Source organism: Mytilus edulis, chromosome 8 (assembly GCF_963676685.1).
Source record: "Mytilus edulis chromosome 8, xbMytEdul2.2, whole genome shotgun sequence".
NCBI classification, from domain to species: domain Eukaryota; kingdom Metazoa; phylum Mollusca; class Bivalvia; order Mytilida; family Mytilidae; genus Mytilus; species Mytilus edulis.
In genome coordinates, this window is record NC_092351.1 from 9,245,098 (window position 1) to 9,264,816 (window position 19,719).

Sequence of the window (19,719 nt, forward strand, 5' to 3'; positions counted from 1 at the left end):
AGAAAATGCACACTAAATGTTACCCCAAAAGGGACTAAAAATCGTTCCCTTTTTGGATGTTGATGTACCTTTGGCACCATCTTAGGCTGTTTTTATTTCACAACTCGTTCGCTTTGCTCGTGTCTGCTGTGGCGTTTCTAATGTGAATGAACGTCATCTAAGTATTACTGGTAAATAACAAAAACACACATTTACGATATTCAAGAGATTCCATTTCCTTACAAGGAAGCTATTAAACCAAGAGTTCCGAGTAAAGAAGTTGAAAACCTTCCGTAAACAATTTTGCAGCCGCAATCAAAATTGCTGGTTGTCGAATATCTGTTTTACAGAAACGACAATATGCTGCAATTGTTTTAACCACAATTTTGTCCTCTTTTAACGAATGTGACCCATCGAGTAAGACCTATCACTGTGTTTGTACTAACATGAGCAAAACAACGGATGACAAATGTTAAGGTGGATCTTCTACCCCTTCAAGAGCATCGGAGGTCCCTTGTTAAATGTTTGGGTTCGTGTTGCTAAGTCTTCATTTTTCTATGTTGTGTGGTGTAAATTTTTTTATTACCTTATAATAGTATTCGTTTCTTTTACCATAGCATTTGCAGTTGTTTTTCTACTTATAAGTTTGAATATGGTATCTTTTGGCGTTTACATTTCAACTATATATTTAATAAATGTTCTGTGAAACAAAATCACAGTTTAGATTTTTTTAAATATTTTTGTTAAGGGGCCAGCTGAAGCCCATCTCTGGTTGCAGGATTTTATCGCTGTGTTGAAGACCAATTGGTAACCTTGGGCTGTTATCTGATATTTGGGCTGGTTGTTTGTCTTTGACTTATTCACAATTTCTATTCTCAATTTTAGGTATTAACAAAACTCTGACTTAGAAAGAAGAACGAATGGCAAATAACCCTCTGTACATCATCAAACCACAAAATTAATGATAATTTTTGTAATGAATATTTTAATTTAAAATCAGTTTATTGTAATATCTTAAATTAAAGGAGTAATACTTTAAGTTTGTTCAGTAACATTTCTAGTGTCTTTGAAAGACAATAATCTTTTCAGCAAGCATTAACATTTTACTTTGTCGTGAATCAACAAATTTTTTAAATCAAGATGATCATACAGATATGGCGTTGTGTCTATATTACCATGCAACGTATTTGTAAAGCTTCAAGTTGCTTCATGTTCAGATAAGAACATAATCATTATTTCTAGCTTTATATATCAACTACACAGTTGTAAATTTAATAACACTTAACAAAGTGATTATATGATATACATCTATGCTCATTTTATTAGACAGCTGAGTATGCTCAGATCAACGAACGTAATGTTAAACAATAATTATTGTTTAATCAATGTTATGTTTTAGTTCTATAGATTGGATTCACATAAATATCTAATGTTCCAGGTAGTATAAGAAGTGTTCCGAACTCCTCAATAGCATCTTGATATCTTGAGTTTTATTTCGGTAATGTTGAATTGTGTATAAACTTCTGAAAAATAAAATCATCACCAAATCGTCAATGTCCATTGAGATATAAACATACTTAGTGTTCATTTAAAAAGAATAACCATCAATGTTGAAATTTTAAAATTTTGAATTTTATAGTCTATTTTGTAAATTTTAATACATATCGATGAAAACAGATTTATCTCTCATATCATGAATCATTTTTCGTTTTCAGTAACAGTCCAGCAACCTATGTTCACACTGTAATCTGATCAGAACACTGATTCTTCATAATAACATTTTAGGTACAACACCCTCATTGAGTATTCATAGGTACTGTCACATACTATTTTCAGCCTGAGATGATTTGATCCTTAGCTCATACTATTACTACACAATTCTACATCGACGAAAACGATGTGGTTGTTCTATTTTGAGTCAGTTTGTCTCAGTGATTATAATAATGCATTCCTATTAATATTCTTAGGCGCTTCATACCCTTTCCTCAATTTTGAGATTTGCATATTCGATTAATCTCTGGTGAAATAATGAGCGATGAGACGGTTTGCATTAGCAGAGGAACATGCTTTCCGTCTTGTACAATCTGATGTCACGTAATTTTTACAGTGCATAGTAATGATAGTGTTGATTTAAATAAGACTTGTTCGCGATTTTATCATTTTATCATCTGAATGCAACTTTGATTCCTTTATATAATGGATATGTTCCAGACAAATAGTCTCATGTGCAACATCACGACCCGTTAGCCTGATATTTAACGAAATGATTTGACATTATCTGCATAGCAGTATTCTTTACCATATACAACTGTGTACGTGTTATTACTCTTGCAATTCGTTCACTTGTTGTTTTTTTTTTATTTATTTCTATTTGTTTTCTATGGCTGTTTATTAGTTTGAAAACTTAAAATATTCTTACCTTATAAAAACAAATGCATCAGCAATACTGACATAGAGATCAAATTAATAGATTTTGATAAATAGAATGCGCTTGAAGCCGAATCTAAAAGAGCAAAACATAAATTGTGCAAGGTTTATTTGAATTACATTTTCATTGTTCACATGTTCAGTCGCTTCAAGAAATATGCTGCATTGTAATTTGTGTTAGTTTTTTACGCCCCAAACTGACTGTAATTTATGTTATAAATGGAAGCAGATTAGAGGGATTTTGTTTTCGTACTTTTATCATAATAATCGTTTCGTGACAAATGATGATAATGATGAACCATTTGTATAAATGAATTATTCAATCCGATTGAAAGACATGTTCTGTGTTCCCGCTACACGTGCGAGAATATGAAAACGCTCCGCTCTACTTTCAGTTTCAAAGATCACGCAAGGATCCTCTTGATTTGTCACACTGATACACGCCTTCAAAATTTGAAGGTTTCAATCAAATTTGCTGATGTTATAACTATCGGAACAGAAAGTATAACGAAGTGCTGTCGGATCCTGGTATATAAGCAATGGTCTTTATCTTAATCAGATTGTAAATGATATTAATATCGTTAATAACTAACATGAAACTAAATGTGAAATTTAAAATGGTGGTACGTAATGTTTATTTTCATCATAGGTGATTATTTCATATTCGTTTTTACAATCTTAGTTGTAGGATGCACGACTTCCTTAAGAGAGGTCCTAACGTCAATGCCCTTTAAGCTTTGGTTATTGTTTGTCATCAGTTAAACCATACTACACCTCCTTTTTTTGCCTTAATAGATCACCGCAAAGTGTTTCCCTTTTGTTGTTAATTTTGCATTTAAAGTACTGCAGGACCGAAACGCATTTTCAGTTCGTAAAAAACGATTGTCATGGAGAGCGAGAAACTGTTTAGTTATATTTGAGATAAGAACGTAATCTTTGCTGATATTTTAATCCGAAAGATTTTTCCTAGTCCTACTACTGTATTTGCATACTCACAGCATATTTCTGGAAAAAAAATAAAATAAAATATCTTTATAAACAGATTTCTTAAAGCGACAACTATTTTCAATGATAACATGTATATTTTCAATTAAGATAACATTGCAAAACTGTTGGTACCTTATGCTAAACCACTTCGTATTTGATTTTGTATCGTTTTTATATGCGAGGCACTGATGAGTCATATTTAGACAAAACGCGCGTCTTTCGTACAAATTTACAAAACTGGTATTTATAATGAGTTTTTGCAAAGTTTTTATAGGCGAAAAGTAATGCCTTTTATCATTGTAGTATGTGGCATTGTGATAAAAGTCATAGATGTATGTATCATACAGAGTATATTACACGTCAAGTATTATTGTACAATATTCTAGCAAACGCATTTATTTATGTTCTCACATTGTTTAATATTTCTTAAAAAACTATAACATAATTACCATAAGGCACCATTTTGATGAGGACGCTAGCACTGTGGGTAGTCCGTGAACTTGATGTCTGACCTACTTTACAACTCCCGGGATCGGTACTGGCTGTTACTATTTTATCAGATATAACTGCAGTCTGAAATGTATAGACACAAACTCTATTTAGCTACAAATGTAGACAAATGACTTCACATGACATACATGTTTACAAGTCAACCATATGCCAGGAAATCATGTTTCCTCAAGTCTATGTTTTACATCACCCACCGTTCATGTAGGACGGGAAATGATGATGACATCAATGTACACTACTGCTTTATGTCGTTCAAATCATTTAGAGTTTGAGTGATTCAAGCATCGGAAGTCATCATGTATATGACATACATTACATCGACATTGAAATGTTTGAAATATATTTTCATCGAGATATACCAAGGATAAACACAAACTTGCAAGTAGTGCAAAGGGAGGGATCATTATCATTTATTTAACACATGACAGAGGCAAAATTCCTTTGATCTTACTGTGGTATAATCTGGATAATGCACGGGTCAGGTGTGCATTAACTACTTCAATAATTGCACAGGTCACGTGAACTTCACGTCCTTGACAGATGTTTATTGTACAGTACTTTGCGTTTGTTGATTCCATTGCTACTACAAATATTTGTTTTTCTCCATTTTGTAAGAAATATCAAGTGGATACATGTATCTATACGCGGACATAAAAATCAGTCACTTGATAAAACATCAGAATAGAAAACATACAAAACAAATGTAGTAGTATTACAATCAACACAATACAAGTCTAAATAAGATTAAAAAAAAAACACAGGTTAATTTAATACTAAAATTATTTTTCCATCAATATAAAAAAAATTGTCATTAAAAAAAATGAAAATAAAGTATCATCGACATCTTCCTATTATAGTCTTGATATGTAAGTTATCAGTGTCACAACCTGACACAGTGAAAACTCAAAAAAAAAAACGCTTTTTCATACATTTCTATGTACGCCTTAAAAACAATTCAGTGTTAAAAATTGAAAACAAAATCTGTGAGGTTCACATCTTCGTTACAAAATTGAACACGCAGTTTTGAAAAGAGCTGTTACTTGGCAATCCCCGATATTTTCCTTCTGGTTTTGAAACATTAAATGCATTTTCTGTATTTTCAATGTTAACTTGCTCAGGAAGGATTGCACGAGTATTGGTTAATGGTTTGGGATCCTCAAGTTTTATTTGCTTATTAGATGGATTCAAAATGTTAGAGACATCTTTTAGCATAGAATCCGCAGGTCTTTTGTAGGTACGAACAGCCTTTTCACTCCTGTGACCTGTTCTATCCATTATCATCTGCTCACTGACTCCTGCTTGGTACAATCTAGTTGCAAGTGTTCTTTTCTTCATAGACATTAACTGCCCATTTTGTGGTTTTCTTTGTGTTTTTGTTCTCAGCATCTTCAATAAGTGTATCAATTTCATTGTCTGTCATTTCTGCAAACCTTGATTCGACTCCTTGTTCCTGATCTTTAGGTTCTTCATCCTAAAATAAGATAATATCACATAATTTAACACATGGCAGAGGCAAAATCCGGCAGTGGCAAATATTTCATGAATGTTCCGGATGAGAACAATTAAACAATAAAACTAGTCGGAAGTTTCCGCAAATGATTATATCAAGGGTCTAATTTTTAAGTAGCAGATCCAGAACTTTTTATTTAAGGGGGAGGGCTGACTGACCTAAAAGGAGGGGGCGCGGATCATGCTTCAGTGATTCCCTATATAATTAACCATTTTTTTCACAAAAGAGGGACCCGGGACTCCATCCCTTGGATCCGTCTATGGGTCCACACCTCAAATCATGCAATAATGGGTCTGCGCGTGGCAGATAATTCTAAAAAAAGACGTACCTTGACATTTTGGATCTTTCCGTTTTCCGAAGGAACTTGCAACCATAGATCTAAGTCTAGTCCTAGGTCAAATGAAACAGCTGAGGTGTTGATTAAATCTCCAGATGCATTCTCATCCATCACATTACTAGGAAACTCTCCAAAAAAGTCCTCTATATTTACATTTCTCAGTTCCATTTCATCCTCCAATGTTTCTAATACTTGTGATAAGATCATATCCTCCGATAATTCATGATGAAATCCATCCATTTCAACGTCTTGTTGGGCGGATGTGATTTATGCGGGAAAATTGTTGACGTCATGTGTTAAAACAGTTATTGGCCAATCAAATCGGTATATGTTTTAATTTGCACAGCACGAGATGACCCATTAACCCGAACTCCTTCGTCGTTCGGGTTAAACAGGGTCACTCGAGCTGTGCAAATTAAATCCTATATACCGACTTGCTTGGTCAATAACTATAACATAAATAGTTACAATGCTAAACTTTGCATGCAGGGAAATAAGTCGAACAGATATACGAAAATATCGTTTTCATTTGTACATGTAGTTGCATCCACACGTGTAGTACGCAAGCTCGGAAAACAGCATTTGAACAACATCGACACACACACATACACATCATGCAGTGAGTGAATGCCTCATTGTCACTCTTATCGCTTTTGTAAAGCAATGATTGATTGATTGATGATGTATAGCCACTTCGTGTGTAAGAATTGATATGAGCTATTATAGATACCAACCGTTTACTGCATTTGATAGGAGTGTATTTAAATGTATATATAAGAAGAGAGCTTGATGTTATGGTAATCACAAATGTACTTGTGTTGCACTTAATATCATACATGCGCAGCGGTTGTTATAATGGCCACACATAAAGAGAGGTTAGTTACGCATTTGTCAGAATATATTGGTTTGGTACAAACATGAAGATAGGAGAGAGTAGATAGTGTCATAAGGAACTATGGTAACATTTACCACAAATGTACACCAGTGAGTCGCTCTAGTAGCAGCATAGGTTATGATTACACTTATCACATATGTAAAACAATATGTAAAACAAGCGTCAGAACAGATTATTATTAGCGTACCACACACGTGGAGCGGTGAGTAGCACTGGCATCCGAATGCATCATTGCAATGTAATATGTTGATCCTGATTCAGCATATGCCACACAATGAAATTGTCGATTATCTGCAAAGATAAGGATTCATATGATTTATACATGTAAAAACTATAGTTATATTTTTGCATTGGTAAATTACAGAGTACAGATGACATGGAACAATAACAAGGAACTTTTGTGATTTTCATGAATTTAGCAAATCCTTAAAAGCTGATAAATTGGTGAATTTTAAATTAACTGGAATAACAGTTCTCTGAAGGCATACCGGTAATACACTTAGATGGTTTCAATATATTGATAAGACACTGTTAGGTAGTTGGAATAGTACTATATGTTACTCTGATTCTGAGCGTTGGTGATAACGGTCAATTCAGAAATGCATATTAGGAGTTGCATAACAGTATTTCGAATTCTTCTCAATCGTGCATGCATAACTGATGATTCCACATAAAATTTGCTACTTGGTATGGAAATAATTTGTCATGTCTTTATTAGTTGTAATTTGTCAAGAATTTATGTATCTTTATTACTTTTTAATATTAAAGAGGGACCATTCTGTATTATAAATACCTATATGACTATATGCAGTCAGAGAACAAAAATAGTGACTAACAATATAAAGACAACTTGTGTCAACTGGAAGGAATAATAGACAAATACGAGAAAGAGTATATCTTAATTACAGCCTTCATATTAAACGTACTATAATAAATCAGACCAAGGCTTGATTGGATTATCAATTTATCACTTAATAGCAGTATATCTAATATCAAAATGACAATTCAAAGTGAAGGATATTTTGAAAGAGTAACAAGTATCAAAAGACATTGTATATATAAAGAATGTGTCGTATTATTGTAACCAGGACATCAGAATTTAAGGAATATATTGTACAGTGAAATTACTTTTTTATGGGTAATGGTGCTACTAACAGGTCCCTGTAAATATTCATATACATGTAAAATATAATCATATTCTTATCCTTAGGGAGTGCTCCTTAGATAGGAGGAACACACCAGTAACTGTAAGAGTATCCTGTTCTGAATACCTTCTAAGCCAATATATCGGTTTCCAATAAAACTACAAATTGAAGGCTATTCTACATTCAAGGTTGTCATTGCGGTTTATGTTTACAATGTTAGAACACGAGACAACTCTAATCGAAAGCAATGCAGTAATTTTAGAATCATGTCTCTCACTTTCATCATATATTATGATAGATTGAAATTTTGTATTTTCAGATTCGACATTATTAGACAGTGTTAAACATGTAGTTCATATGTTCATTATTTCTTCTCACCTGCATCTAACAGTTCGTTGTTACATAAACTGGTATTTAGCTTTACCAGTGTTTGATCTGTACAGCCATCCATTGACGAGGTACCACTACATTGGTAGGTGGATCCATCACTGGTAAAAGTGTAGTTGTAAATGCCGAGAAATGGATTTGGTAAGGTTATAGCCACGTCACCGTAACTACCTATAAAATACTTCGCAATAAGATCCTTGTGTCGTATAACTCAACGCTTCACGATTGCGTTATGTATGCATTGAAAGTTGGAAACATGACAAATAAAGCCAAGAAATAATTGCACGATCAAAAATACTTAATACTACATGTATAAGTCGATCAATTAGATTGAAAAGATAATTTAGCGTTATCATATTCATTTTGAACATACAAGAGATATAATCACAGTAAATCTTTATCAGTTGACTATGAAACACTAAAAACACTAATTAATCTTCTTGTTGATATGCGCTTGTGTAGGTGAAAAGGAAGAACCCACTTATTACGTGTATGACAAAAAAAAAGACATCAATATCAGCCCAAGGGCCTTTAGGCCCGAGGGATGATATTGGTCGAGGGTGATACGGTATGTGATACGGATTTGCCATGTATTATACACTTTATCATATATTTCAACAGAAGAGTATTATATTATATGAACTGTTTTCTGATCCATAGCACTGGGTTACCTTCAGTTCTACTTTTGTCTTGTTTCAAAGGCCTTAAAAAAACTGCTCAATTATACTTATCCGAAGCACCTGGGTTACCTTACAATTTGCGTGCTGTTGTTTTAAAAATATTTTGTTTATTATTGTATTAATTTGTGTGTTTTGTATTTTTCATAGTTGCATTTAGTGTGCCAAAAAATATGAAAACTTGACGTTCGTGACGTCACATACAATATGAAAACTCGACGTTCGTGACGTCACATACCAAACAATGACGTCATTCAAAAAATTTACCTATTTTGAGGAAAATTTTTCTTAAGCAAAAAAACCCCCAAAACTGACTTTATGTAAAAAAAAAAACAAAAAAAAAAACAAACAAAGTAGGGGTGTTATAAAGGGTATGCGATAAAGGGTGCGCATCAAAGTTGCGCGATATGGATTAAACAGCAGGCTATTTATCACATATGCAAAACTACTGTATTTACTACTAAACAAATGATAAATGTATTTATTGTATAGCAATATAATATTTCCAACAGAAAGTAACCAAAAGTTAGCGTGCAATAAATTCTAATATTGCACTAGTGCATAAATCTTCAAAATTCATGACGTCATCAACGACAAAATCTTAGTTTACACCAATTTTTACTTTTAAATATTATATTGCTATACAATAAAAGGGTTATTGCATGAATATTGGGGAATATTGTCCCTCGTAGAACATATATTGCACTCGCAAGATCGTGCAATATAAAATTCTACTCGGGACAATATTCCCCAATATTCATGCAATAACAATATAATATTAACATAATGAGAATGAAAATAACATTTGATTAGGAACAGTTTATTACCGTCTTTGACCAGGACACCGAAGTCTTCTGTACTAGCTGTCCCAGTACAGTAGGTAGATGTTGAACTGGATATTGTGTCTGTATCAGCAAGAACAGTATATCTTCCTCCATCTGACGTCTCTGTACCTTTAACAAATCATTATAAGAGACGTACAATGAACCATGTACTACAACTTAAAAAACAATATGTGAACTTTTAGATAGAATTCAGAAGATAAACATACGCTAAAACCGAGTTATGTACAGTTAAAAAAAATACTGTGGATAATATATGATATCAAAACTAAGTTTATTTTCCAGAATGAGCAATATAGAAGCAGTGATGGTTCTTAGTTGTAGTAAGATAAAGCTTATGACACCGGTTTTATAAAAGAGCATAACTCATTATATAGTTCACTTAAACAACTAAAACCATAACCATCAAATAAGAATCATTTAACTTGTTGATCTTTTGATTTATTTAATTTGATCACTTGTTCATTATCAACCACATTTGAATTTTTTAATATCTTAAATCACAATTTGTCATCATCATTGTTTGTGGTTCATGTCGACAACAAAAATACTATACTTTACAGCGAAGAACAATAAACATGCACACGTAAACGGAGATAATATAGGATAATAAACTGATAAGGGACGACATAGTGATGGTTTTTCTCTAGTGGATACCAACTTTTAAAGAGCTAGTATCGAATTCAGTAACAGTCAATATGCAATATTAAATGTTCATGTCATGGGAATGCTATATTTCATAGGTATCTCTAGGAAGGAATGCAGTTTAAACATTTATGTATGTGTTATTTATTTTTCCTCAACAAATATATTAACGTTATCGTATATTTGATACCCCATTGTAAAAAGGTGTTGTTTAACTTTAAATGCTCAATTGTATTTATTTTAGACGAAAAGCAATTTGGGTAATTTCCCTTTCAATGGTTTTGTCAATTGTCTGTAAGGATTTTGTGTCGTGAATTATACGCCATATTCATGTCTTTGTCCTCACTAAAACCTTGATTAAGGTTTTTGAAAGTTGTGTATAAAGTATGGAAAACTATGAAACTATTATCTTTTATAGGTATGTTTTTTGAAGAAAAATCACTCACCCCCTTTGCGATAATACATGTAGCTATTTGTAGACTTCTCAGTTATTGATATACAAATCAGTGCGAAGTAATTTTCGCCAAATCCTGAGGCTGTTCCAACGGTTCTGTAAAACACAAAAATCACTGATTTTCAACTTATAAAAATTTACATTCATTGTAGGATAACTGTTGCTTCAGACAAATTGTTCCGCATTTCTTTTTTTTTTCTAAGTGGAGCAGGATCTGCTTACCCTTCCGGAGCACCTGAGATCACCCCTAGTTTTTTGGTGGGGTTCGTGTTGTTTATTCTTTAGTTTTCTATGTTGCGTCGTGTGTGCTGTTGTTTGTTTGTCTTTTTCATTTTTAGCCATGGTGTTGTCAGTTTGTTTTAGATTTATGAGTTTGACTGTCCCTTTGGTATCTTTCGTCCCTCTTTTAGCGCAAGTAGATTCTTAATTTTAAAGACTTCATCGACTAGACACCATTATAGCTTTAATGATGATCACTATAAAAATAACTGAAAAATATTCAATATTTGCAACAACTTCGACTAAATTATATTTATCCAAAATGCTGTTTACTTAATAATCCTCTCTGCGACATGACATGATATCGTGTCAACAACGATTTGAAAGGGTACACTATGCATATAAAACTAGAGGCTCTCAAGAGCCTGTGTCGCTCACCTTGGTCTATATGCATATTAAACAAGGGACACGGATAAATTCATGACAAATTGTGTTTTGGTGATGGTGATGTGTTTTTAGATCTTACTTTACTGAACATTCTTGTTGCTACAATCATCTATATCTATAATGAACTTTGCCCAGTAATTACAGCGGAAAATATTTTCAAAAAATTTACAAAAATTTACAAAAATTTATGAAAATTGTTAAAAATTGACTATAAAGGGCGATACCTCCTTAAAGGGACACTTGAAAATTTTGGTTATGTTGACTTAATTGTAGACCTTTCTTTGCTGAACATTATTGCTGTTTACAGTTCATCTCTATCTATAATAATATTCAAATAATATACAAAAGCTGCATAATTTTATTTAAAATTACTATTTTGGGGGCAGAAACCCAACAACAGGTTGTCTGATATGTCTGAAAATTTCAGGACAGATAGATCTTGACCTAATAAACAATTTTACCCATGTCAGATTTGCTCTAAATGCTTTGGTTTCAGAGTTATAAGCCAAAAATCTACATTTTACCCCTATGTTTTATGTTTAGCCATGACGGCCATCTTGGTTGGTTGGCCGGGTCACGCCACACATTTTTTAAACTAGATACCCCAATGATGATTGTGGCCAAGTTTGTTTAAATTTGGCCTAGTAGTTTCAGAGGAGAAGATTTTTGTAAAAGTTGGACGACGGACGTAAACACTAGTAGCATTAACTTTTACAATTTTTGAAGCACAAAGACAAAACCGAGAAATCTTTTTGCCCGAACAATTAAAATGTATTTATAAAAAATATTGATCATTATTATTTACTTTAAAAATAATGAATCCATGAATCTGTGATTTTGCCACGGCATATATCTTAATTTTGCACAAATGTATAGAAATAAGAAGATGCGGTATGAATGCCTACGAGACAACTATTTAAATTTAGAACCGGAGAAAAATCTGTGAAACGGGAATAGGTCCCTATATGGTTTTCAACAATGAGCAAAACCCATGCCATGTTATAATCTATAAAACCTGTGTTCAGTTCAGGAGGAAATGATCAAACTTAATCAATCGTGAATTTAAAAAAAAAAAAAAAAAAAGCTAATGACGTCGCGTACGGTGTTGGTGATAATACGGGTTTTGCTTTCTAGTTCGCCTTTATTGCATTTGTTAGAAGTTTCGGAATTGATAACTATATAAATGTATATATCAAAATGTGCGTAATTAAAAGTAGAAATGGAATATGCCTTAAAATCAATACTTTTATTCATTTTGTTACTCGAATGATCCCCAATAACACTGATTTTGAGCATGTAGTCAAGTAACACAGCGACATATAACCAGCGTTGCTTTGAAGTTATTCTTGTCATTTTTTAAAATAATTAAAAAAAAGTTGTACTCCTAGCAAGAGTAGTCTTTGGTGTTAATGGTGTATGTTTTATTTATCACGTCATCGTTAACTGGACGCGACTGACTAGGACGAAAAGTTCACTTTGTTTTGTGGTCAAGCCGAAAATTGAAAAAAAATAAGGATAGGGGTGAAGTTAAGAGTGATTTTAAAAGGTAATTCAAATAGATTATTCCACAAATGATACATCTTTATATTCCGTATATAATAAGGGAAAAAAATAAAAAGTTTTGTTACAACATTTCAAAAGATCGTGGCAAAATTAATGATTTTTTGAAATTTGTATTTCTGTCACAAAACCCAAATCTCGCATATTTTTTTGAGCTCTTCAATATTCGAACGAATGCTGCAGATCCAATCCACAATTTACATATCCACCCTTCCTGTGTCAAAATTATACAATAAATATACAACTTTCTATGTCTTCAATTAGTAAGTATTGTTTAAATTATGTCCTAAATTGTTCATTTTATTAAATCCGTTGAAATGTCACACTCGCCGTTTTCTGACGTTTTGGCGTATTTGTTAAGTGTCTAATGAAAAGTAACAGGCAGTTGCGGTCTTTTCTACGATATGAAACTTTATTCAAACGTGAAAACTTTTTTTTTAAGTGTATGAAAAACAATTGTGTCGAAGTTTTAAGAGAAAATATTGGGAAAAAAATAAACGCGATCTTTTTGTTTTTGTCTAGTCAAAATGTCACAAAACGCCGTTTTTTTGCATTTTTGTTACAAGTAGGATAAGTCATATTATACAGTTTTAGAGGGGGGAAATTTCAAATTATAATAGCACAAAAAATACTATATAACATTAAAATCTACTGTTCAGGGATTTTTTTTGAACCCATTTTCGACCACATGTCGGGAGTATTAACGACACAGTCAGCGACTACTTTTGTCTAGTCATAATGTCACACTATGCTTTTTTACTTGTTTTGACGTTACGTTCTGTAAAACTTCGCAAATTACGGAAGCCTTTTACGTGCCATGCTAATTAACTATTTCCAATTTGATATAACAAATTATGATTTTGATATAACAAATTATGAATTTGATATAACAAATTATGAATTTGATATAACAAATTATCAATTTGATATAACAAATTATCAATTTGATATAACAAATTATCAATTTAATATAACAGATTATCTATTTGATATAAAAAATGTGAATATCTCTATCAACAGTATGATTTAATTATAATAATGAGAATGATTGAAACATTGCGTAACTCAAATTGGCGCATTTTGATGTGTATTGATTCATCGTTTATCTGACGTCCAGCGACAAATATGTCACTGAATGCTTATTCAAAGCTTTCTTAACAGGTTAAATGTTTCTGAGACCCTCTCCCTCCCCTTTTATCTATTATGTGAAGCAGTTTGGGGGACTAGTTTGAACGTTCTCTATTCAGTACATGGTACCTGGTGTCTTAGAACGAACTATTATAATAGAAAGAGGATCAATTTATATTGCACATTTTCAAATCAGAAAGAATGGATAGTGTGTTTCTAGGGACATAGGAACATACAAGGATAAAAAATGCTTCCCCTTCCTCAAAATTCTGGCATGCTTCTTTATCAATTTCGATGGGCACATACAAGGATTAATGAAACATCCTTAAGTTCATCCTTGCATTTTTCTTTATATATTTGTTTCAATATTTATTTTGTTTGCACACTTTTTATTAAAAAACAAAGACCCATGCGCGAGATCTAGAAGAGAAAACCCAAGCACAATCAGTACAATACTGTTGATAAAGTTGCTGATTTTTCTCTTTATCTTGTCTAGATTGTGGAGCACATTCGCCTATACATTGTATTTTTATATATGTTGTTGTTTGCAAGTTGATGATAGTATCAAGAAAAACGTAAATAGCTGAGTGACAACTATATAATTATTTTTATTTCCATGATGAACCAAAGTGAACATATATAAATGGTTTAAATTCTAATTTTCCTTTTTTCCTTATACCATATTCATATCTATACAAAATCTTTGTGAGGTCTTATAATGTTTTTGTATAAATGCTAAGTATTAGACTGTATCATAAAGTTGTGAAAAACTGACAGAAATATGTGGAGCAAAAGACTGTGTGCTTGCATCATCCATTTTTGTTCATCAGGTCATAAAACACTGATAACTTGTACAAAAATTCTGTACAAATTATAATTTGTACAACATTACAACTTGTACACAACATATACATACAACTTTAATATTAAACCAGCATAAATTAATGTTCGTGGTTTTAGTATTATTCAACTAGGAAAGTTTTCGCTAAAATGGGCTATCGAAAATACAGCTGAACGGATTAATTCTGCGCTAAAATTGGCTATAACGTCTGCGCTAAAATGTCCCCATCTGTTTTTTTTGTTCATAGTTGAGATTAAATTTCTTTTTGTTTATGAAATTGGCAAATTTGATTAAATTAATTTTATTGTGGTTAATTTTGAAGTTGCTTTCAACTGTTGGCTCTTTTAACATTTAATACAGGCGATGAAACAAACGATTTAACTAATAACATTTTTCTTCGGAAATTATCAAAAGCGGATAAAAGAATAAGCCCTTGACACCATTTGCGAGTATGATGGTCTTGTGAAACAATGATAGTCCGTCGGCATGGGGCGATAAATGACTGACCCGTGTTTTATTAAGAGAGAGCAATATCTCTTGCACATAAAATTCACCCTTTTAGATTTCGGAAAGAGCAGGCTAAGGCTACAAGGAAGTACTCGCACCCTCAAAGTTGAAACGGATTAATATAAGTTGTAATAACTTGTTTCCCAATCCACTATAAATAAATATGTTTACTAAAAAAAAAAGCAGCAGAAAAGACAGTGGTTTAAACTTGTTTTTAAAATATCCTGTTTCAATCAAAAGAAAGAGAAAATATCTTTGCTCCAAGGGGATACTAATGTAAATGAATATTATTTTTCCGTTTTAATTTAACTGTACTTAGAAAAATGTGTGCCACTTTTGCATTTCGGTTCTATACGTAGCAAGTCAAGCAAACCGCTCATATAAATTATGCTGTATGATTGAGCTGCACGAAATAAAAAAAAGTACGACGTAATTTATACAATGCATGAAAAATAACGTCTAAATAACGTTACCAAAACTAACACCAACACCGTACGCGACGTCAATATACTTCTTTCTAAAAATTGAAAGAAAACTGGGATCCATCTTTATCTAATTTTTCATTTCCTGAAAACCATGAATTGAAAAGTAACGCGCCATTATACCGAACAGAATTTTAGATATTTTGGATATTTGTTAAACCTAGATATTTGTTTGAGGTGAAACAAAGACTTTTTTTTAAGGTTTATCTAGGGCAAAAAAAACCATAAAAACACAAAAGCGGTCGAAAACATTAAACATTTTTTTTTTATTATTTCCGATTTATTTTATGTCGGTGACTTTTATAAATGATTACACGGAACGGTCTATGCGGAAAGAGTTTTGCTCAGAAAATTATCGGCATGCTTTATGCAAAACACAATGAACGAAACATAAATATGATATACATAAAAAAAGACAACCACTGAATAAAAGTATCCTGACTTCTTTGTTGTGATGTTATGCTATTGTTTCAGAAAAAGGGAGAAGGTTTGGATCCATTAAAACGTTTAATCCCGCTGCAAATGTTTGCACCTGTCCTAAGTCAGGAATCTGATGTTCAGTAGTTGTCGTTTGTTTATGTAATATATACGTGTTTCTCGTTTCTCGTTTTGTTTATATAGATAAGACCGTTGGTTTTCCCGTTTGAATGGTTTTACACTAGTAATTTTGGGGCCCTTTATAGCTTGTTGTTCGGTGTGAGCCAAGGCTCCGTGTTGAAGGTCGTACTTTAACCTATAATGGTTTGCTTTTTAAATTGTTATTTGTATGAAGAGTTGTCTCATTGGCACTCACATCACATCTTCCTATATCTATTAGAAACATATACATACAGAATATGCCGGGGTTGGACTTATTTGCTGGCACCAAACCCTCCCCTTTCCTGATGTTACAATACAAGAGTTCAGAATATAAAAATCAGGGCTTAACTAATGCATATGTTTGAATTATACCGATTGGCAGCTTAATCTTACTGAAATAACGGATCATTGGAGTATGCGGAGCAAATTGTGCATTGGCGTATTAGTTTTGAGTAAACCAGCGCTTACCCCATAAAGCAATGGTCAGGAGAAAATTCTGCATTATGTCATTCAAAAAATATTTTAAACCATCTGTTTTTTTTAGAATAATGAGATGCTCATAACACTTTTTTTTTTCGTTTTTTTGAATTCAGACGAAAACTTACCTAAAAACCAACACTCCACTAGAGCTGAGAACACATGTAAACTCTGTCTGGGTTGTACCAAAAAATGACAAGGTCCATCCTGTTGTCACTTTCTTATCACTCTGTGAAAATGTTATCATTCCATTGGACGACTCCTCGTGGAAGTAACTATCATACCAATGTCCATCCCAGACCGACGGCCAGTGGGAACATGCAGTATCTGTAATATAATATCGAAAGTAGCTATATAACACCATTGTCTTCCCTAGACTGATTGCCAGTGGGAATTATACGCAGTATCTATAATATATTACCAGAGAGTAAATACCATATCTCTGTTCATTCCAGTCTTATGACCAATGGAAACAAGCAGCGTATGTTATTTATCCGTCCTATCGAATTATATTGACCGGAGTTAATATACTAGTTTATTCTATATTGGAATTATTTTAGTAGGTTTCTCTATATGAATTGGATTTTGAATAAAAAAGCATATTCACTTGAGAAAGTGCTATTCACCGCGCTAAACGTCACGCGCTTTTACATGCAACGTTATGGTAAAATGTTTCGTGTAAAATTTGTTTTTGGTATATGTTTGTCATTAAATACATTTTCTTGTCTCGGAATATGGAATAAAACAATTACTGTCTTTTGTTTCGGTAAATATGGGGTTTAATTGACTTTTGAAAAACTGATATTCACTTCGGCCGTCGGCCGCAGTGAATATCATTTTTTCAAAAGTCAATAAAACCGCATATTTACCTCATCAAAAGACAGTAATTGTATAATATTACACACTTGCCGGGTCAGTACTCGTTTCCTTTCCGTATACTCAGTACACTACAATACATGTTGAACATATTCAGTGTAGTGATATAAAGTGGGTATGATGAAGATTGCTGATTATATTGTTGCAATTTTTTAACAACTGTAATGCCCATATTTAATGGGTGAAACGAAACGTGTCTGCTAGTTTGAGTTTGTTCTACTGTTTTGTTATACATACAGTTGTCTTAGCACAACGAAGATATTAATACTACAATGTTATTACAAAACATTAATCAAATACAATATTTGATAGTTTTGTTTTTTACAAAAGAATAAGGTGTTTATTACCGCATACAATATACATACCGGAAATTCTAACGAAAATTCCTAAAAACACTACCAGCTTTATTAAGAATTCCATTTGTTTTGCCAGTTATACAAGAACTATGATTAACTTGTCAACATTATTGCCGAAATTTGAAAATGATTTACAATAACAATTATTCTCTCTGCAATTCACATGGTTAAAGTCACCCAAAAAGTATAAATTTTTAATGTTAGAATTTCAAAACAAAACTGTGTGCACTTGTTTCCAAAAACACAACAAGTAAATAAATAACATAACATTAACCTTTGTTGAAAAATCAGTGTTAATTTTTTTGGTTGATTTAAATTGTTAATGATACACATCTTTTAAATTGTTCATTGGCGATTGATTTCTTTAGTTATGATCTCAACTTACAGATATCGACTAAACATAAATAATGGTATACAATTACGTTCGTTATGAATGATCATGAATAACTTTCATTTTTAAAAGAACATGACGATTTTTTCTTTTTTTGCATTTTATTTAAGAATTGAATGCTGCTTTTTGTAAAGTTATTGGGGTGTAAAAGCGTTGACCGAAGTACATTTTGTATGAAGCGCAGAAGCGCTTCATATTACAAATGTGCGCACGGTCAACGCTTTTACAACCCTATAAAGTTACAAAAAGAAGCATTCAATACTTATAATATTAATTACATTTTGTTTAGCTAGAATCATGAAAACACGATTTTTATCAAGTTTTCATTTAATTCACCTGTGCACTTTATTGTTGGACCTCGTGTCATCATGAATGATAAATTTTATTGTCTGATGCAATCATGTTTCAGGAATAGCACGTGATGTGCAGTCAGCCAATCAGAATAACGTATTATAATGAAACATACATCTAGATCTAATTATTTTCAGTACTCAAAATGAAACACAACATATATAAATGCGTTACATCAAGACAATGCTATAAAATATAGATTTTATGCAGTCTTTTTGGTCTATATAATGATAAGGAAATGTCCAATATACTAGTAGTTCAAATGACGTAAATATAAACAATTATATGCTCAAACAATATGAAAAAAATCATAACGTAAGGTCAGCTATAACAGAACCAAATTAACAAAATATGCAACAATTCAAACTAGAAAACAACCGCCTATTTTAACAATACTTTCGTCGGACACACCAAGGCAACAACTGAATTAAAGTTTCTTTAACTGGATAGCCAAAGGAGAATGTGTCGGGATTAAATATATTGTTCAATTTCTCTCCTACACGAGCATCAGAATATTCATAAGATATTAGTATGCAGTTTCCATGGTAAATACTGTAATGATTGTATTATACACTTAAAACCGAGTAAGTATGTTTTTGGGAATGTAATTCAATTTGGTAATTTCCCAATTATTATCCTTTTACAATGTATAGTAAGTTTATGAGTAATTGTGGCCCGCTATTTTATTTCTATCAATCTTTAGATATAAA

At 32.3% G+C, this 19,719-nt stretch overlaps 2 protein-coding genes across 2 annotated transcripts; both read right to left on the reverse strand.

Moving 5' to 3' along the window:
- Positions 1 to 979: 979 nt before the first annotated feature.
- LOC139486889 (uncharacterized) lies at positions 980 to 18,519 on the reverse strand. The gene is made up of 9 exons (XM_071271946.1): positions 18,277 to 18,519; positions 17,164 to 17,362; positions 10,788 to 10,891; positions 9,682 to 9,807; positions 8,169 to 8,348; positions 6,833 to 6,936; positions 3,843 to 3,966; positions 2,399 to 3,411; positions 980 to 1,502 (listed from the first exon to the last, which is right to left on the reverse strand). Exons 1-8 carry the CDS (start codon positions 18,329 to 18,331, stop codon positions 3,317 to 3,319), a joined length of 987 nt encoding a protein of 328 aa, XP_071128047.1. The 5' UTR covers positions 18,332 to 18,519; the 3' UTR covers positions 980 to 1,502; positions 2,399 to 3,316.
- On the reverse strand, positions 4,866 to 5,990 carry LOC139486626 (uncharacterized). The gene is made up of 2 exons (XM_071271553.1): positions 5,742 to 5,990; positions 4,866 to 5,374 (listed from the first exon to the last, which is right to left on the reverse strand). The coding sequence occupies exons 1-2, from the start codon at positions 5,988 to 5,990 to the stop codon at positions 5,213 to 5,215; spliced, it is 411 nt and encodes a 136-aa protein (XP_071127654.1). The 3' UTR covers positions 4,866 to 5,212.
- Positions 18,520 to 19,719: the final 1,200 nt, after the last annotated feature.

Coding starts and splice junctions, on each gene's coding strand:
- LOC139486889 (XM_071271946.1), bottom strand. CDS start 18,331: ATGGAATTCTTAATAAAGCTGGTAGTGTTTTTAGGAATTTTCGTTAGA. Junction 10,892..17,163: donor AGTGGAGTGTTGGTTTTTAG/GTAAGTTTTCGT, acceptor TGTGTTTTACAG/AACCGTTGGAACAGCCTCAG. Junction 9,808..10,787: donor CATGTATTATCGCAAAGGGG/GTGAGTGATTTT, acceptor GATTTGTTAAAG/GTACAGAGACGTCAGATGGA.
- LOC139486626 (XM_071271553.1), bottom strand. CDS start 5,990: ATGGATGGATTTCATCATGAATTATCGGAGGATATGATCTTATCACAA. Junction 5,375..5,741: donor GAAAGATCCAAAATGTCAAG/GTACGTCTTTTT, acceptor ATCTTATTTTAG/GATGAAGAACCTAAAGATCA.